This window comes from Archocentrus centrarchus, chromosome 21 (genome assembly GCF_007364275.1).
Source record: "Archocentrus centrarchus isolate MPI-CPG fArcCen1 chromosome 21, fArcCen1, whole genome shotgun sequence".
Taxonomy (NCBI): domain Eukaryota; kingdom Metazoa; phylum Chordata; class Actinopteri; order Cichliformes; family Cichlidae; genus Archocentrus; species Archocentrus centrarchus.
The window spans coordinates 26,756,336-26,760,511 of NC_044366.1; the positions used below are offsets into that span (position 1 = coordinate 26,756,336).

The window sequence follows — 4,176 nt, forward strand, 5'->3', positions numbered from 1 at the left end:
ACGGTCATTTAAAGTAACGTTACCCAAATCCACTGAGAAGACCGAATCTGTTCACCAGGCTTCTTCTTCACACCACAAACTCTCTCTCTGTATCTCTTACTAATTACTCCAACCTGTCAGCCTCTCCTGGCTGTCGTCATGGCAACCGCAGTGGTTTGGCTCACTCGGTGAGAGGGGGGGTGGTGCTGCTATCAGGCAGGAAGGTGAGATAAGAGAGTTTATTTCTCATTGAGCAGATAAAACGAGTGGCTGATCTTTTAAAACATTTAAACCACAGGGACGCACTGAAGATGTTTAAGGGCTGAGCTGCTCTCTCAACAAATATGGTTTCCTGAACCTTTTGTTGTGCGGTTTAGCAGTGGGAGCTGGATTCTCGCTGTTTAAGTCACACGCGCTGCATTAAAGGAAAAAAGAAAAGGAAAAGCTCTGCTTTCAGTTTGTCAAACATGAAATTTGCTCATTTTGTTTTGAACTTATAAACTTTAGAAACTCAGTAAACTTTCTATAGCCACACAGCCGCCTCTGCAGTTCCTGCAACGACAGTCTAAAAGTGCCTAAATGCAACTGAGTTACATTGTTACAGAGTTGTGGATTTAAACCCAAGGCTGAAATCTAATTTTGGTATCGTTTTATGAAAAACAAAAAAAGCATTAAGGTTACATGATTGCACAGAACAGTCTGTAGGGTATAAAGGAGAGGAGATTGCCTTGATCTACAGCTATGCATCATGCTTCACTCTGAGCAGTACACTCAGGTGTCTAAAATATCATCATCATCATTATTAAGAGACAAAGGCTAAAATACTCAAAGTCCAGAGTTGTCAATTTAATCTCCAGGACATCTCATCCATAGTTATCACCTACAGCTGTTTTCACTAATGAACTCTGGAAATTGTTGGGAGAATCACATCAGCAAGTTATTCAAAGTTTCTCTGATGTGTAGCACTGATCAGTAGATAGTCCACCTCAGTGTTCTCAGCACTGCAAATACTCTGCTGCTTTGCACCTGTTTTACAGGTACACACAGACTGTTCTGGCAGGTTAAGACAGTTTCCAATCCAGCTCCGTGCTCTCACACGCACCTCCATCAGATTACATCTAGAAACGTTCCAGGCTGCTTGCATGTGCGAAAACAGCACTGAGAACTTAGTTCAAAGAGCATTCTCTTCAACTCCTCTGTTCTAGCCGTGTGTAAGAGACTAAACCAAGAAAGGCGACATCCACTTAACTGAAAAGTACTCCTTTCCAGATTTTATTTAAATCAGACTTCATACAAAAAAAATTCTGTAAAAACTAATGTTAAATTCTTTAAAAAAATTACTGTCTACAAACATATTCCATTATGTATTGAAAAAAAGATCAGACACTTTAACTGTAGTCACAACAATTTGAGCACCACTGAACAAAGCAGCAGAAAATGAACCAGTGGATATCTGGTGACCACGGGGCAATCAGAAGTGTTGTGTGTCCTCAGCGACACCCACACTCATCCACCACCATGTCCTGGTAATGCTGAAGCACCACGTTGTCGTTGTTGTCATAGTAGAGCATGGAGATGGAGGAGAGGCGGATGGGGACGCAGCTGGGCTGCGGCGTGTTCTCTGGATCCAAGGAATGCACCAGGGTCTGCAGGATGGCATGGTTTGTGCCGTTCAGGACTCTCGCTGAGTGGGAACGGACACTCCCCGTGGCAGTAGTTGGCCATGAAGCCCTGCGGGGCGATGACCCAGTCTTGCCAGCCCACATCTTTGAAACTGATGTAGAGGCGTCGAGCTTTACACACACTGCTGGGTGTCACAGGGATGTGGATGGCACTTCTCCTCCGTCTGGAGCGACACTGATTTGGGTTGAGGGACACGGCCACTAGTGAGGCCTGAACCAGCGGCAAGGCGAAGGCTGGTTGCAGTGGGAGGGAGTTACCAGGGTAAAATGGAAGAAACTCTTCTGGGTCTGCTCTGAGAGGAAGCAACTCTAAAATTAAACCATAGTTAGAGCCTGGTTTGCGCCAACTCCTCTGCCAGCGCTGTGAGGTCCATGGTGATGGAGGTGGATTCCCGCTGCAGCTGGACCGACTGCGACAGCACGAGTCTGCGGTTTGCCTTTGGATTAGCTCCCTTCAGCGTCGATCGGACCACTTATACAGAGAGACACCGACGGCCTGGGTCCCCTGCAGGAGCTGCACGGGACTGAGGGGCTTCCAGTGGAGCTTGATTTCCAGCTGAGCCAGAGACAGCACCTCCACAGGCTGCAGGATGGACATGTTGAAGAAAAGATGCTTCTCCAGGCAAGCCTGACAGCTTCTGCTCCAGCCAGACACAAGCCTGCCTGCAAGACATCAGCAAAGCCAGCAAGATTAACGAGGACCTTACAGAGTTCTCAGGAGTTGAGAGAACTGCATGACAACATAAATCAGGGTGAAGAATCTGTAATAACTGAAATGTTCTTGCTTTGTTTTTGTCTTGTAATAATGGAGCTTAGTTTTGCACATTAATAAATTACAGCTTTTCTCTCTCTCGCATACAAGTGTGAAATCCTGGTAATTATTTCACCTTTTGTATCTGAATCAGCTTTTAATGAATAAAGATGTGCCTAGCTTTGCAGAGACATTGAATATATGAATTTGTTTGGGCATTATAAGGCTAGATATGCTTTTTTTTAAAGCTTAAATGAGGATTAAAAACAAAACAAAACTTAATTCTAACTTTATAAAAATCTGCCTTTTGCTAGAGGCCTAAAACTTCTGAAAGCTATTAGAAAACCTATCAAAAGGATTAGTACAGTGAATGGCATCAGGGGCGGTCAACATTTCCATCTGTGTTTCCATGCTGTGCAAGATGATTCTAGTAATGGGTGCAGTTTCCTGTGTCGCAGTTATTGAACTTTGACAAGTTTAGTCTGTTCATGTTTACTGTCTTATCACTTAAAAGCAAATATGTTTTTAAGTCTCCAAAAATGTGCTCTACACCTGTCCTACAGACCTGTGATTCAGGAGTGGACCTTTTTTGAATTCCAAATATGAATCAGAATTTTGAGTTGATACTACCACTGACTCTTTGGGGACTAAACATAACTATCCCTAACACACACACACACACACACACACACACACACACAGAGTTGTGATCTCAGCCAACAGCAGCACTGCATCATCCTCTCCTCTGGCAGCATACTGTGCACAAACAGGCTGATAGCCATGGAGGAGCCAGAGAGGGAGGAGGAGGTTTGATATTAGGAGGTTTTCTCCCGTCTGTGAAATGTGAAAAATCAAAGAATACTTATTTAAAGTAATTTAATACAGAATGTTTGAGAACTCTGGTTTGCAGGATTTTCTGTTTTATTTACACTGACAACTTCTACCATAAACGGATTCACAAAAAAAAATAAATAAAAAATTGGAAAGTAGTCTGATGATGATCATTTCCTGGGAGAGGACCTACCACTTAGTGTCTCTCCATCAGTCCAAATACATTTTTGATAACTGACTTGATTGCTTTGAGTAACTGAAAATAATTGTATTTAATCTGCTTCAGCTGCAGTAGCCTATGTTTGACTAACTTCACGTCTCCAAGTAGTCCACTGGGTCCTGACAGCAGTGAACACCACAGTGTGCCTACCTTGGTCTTGCACGTATCTGATGATGTTGCCGCGCACTCCGTACTCGGACACCGTGCAGGGTTGGCTCTCCAGGGCCTCGAGCTTCTCAGCCCTCCGGAACATCCTCCATAGCGCGGACGGGACTTGGCGCCGGGGCTGGTGGCTGCCTGCAGGCCGCGGCCTCCCGGAGAGCCCCAGGGATCTCAGGAGGAGCTGCTCCTGTCTGTTGGTGTCCTCCGCGCGCGGAAGGGCAGACACTCCAAGAAAACACACCGCCAGCAGCAACACAGGAGTCATGTCTGGAGTTTGAGTTGATCTTAGACTCGGTCGCTCCAAAGCCTCTCCACCTGAACATTTGGTTTCACCTAACCGGTGCGCAGCTGCGTAATTATGTTAATGAGAAGCGGGGCAAGATAAGCCGGGGAGGAGCTCAGGACAGGTCCCTGAAATAACAATGAGATTCCTGGATAAGTCACAGAGCAGCGTGTGAAACATCACATCTACTATAACACTGTAAAATCACACTTTTTTTTGTTTTGTTTTGTTTTGTTTTTTTGCATCCCAGAGTTTTTTCATGGGTGTC

At 44.8% G+C, this 4,176-nt stretch overlaps 1 protein-coding gene across 1 annotated transcript; it reads right to left on the minus strand.

The window, feature by feature from the left end:
* Positions 1 to 1,350: 1,350 nt before the first annotated feature.
* gdf3 (growth differentiation factor 3) lies at positions 1,351 to 3,907 on the minus strand. The gene is given in 5 exon segments (XM_030758838.1): positions 1,351 to 1,655; positions 1,657 to 2,007; positions 2,009 to 2,136; positions 2,139 to 2,324; positions 3,614 to 3,907. Coding segments are annotated over 5 exon segments (1,128 nt in total). The 5' UTR covers positions 3,891 to 3,907; the 3' UTR covers positions 1,351 to 1,469.
* Between the last annotated feature and the right edge of the window lie 269 nt (positions 3,908 to 4,176).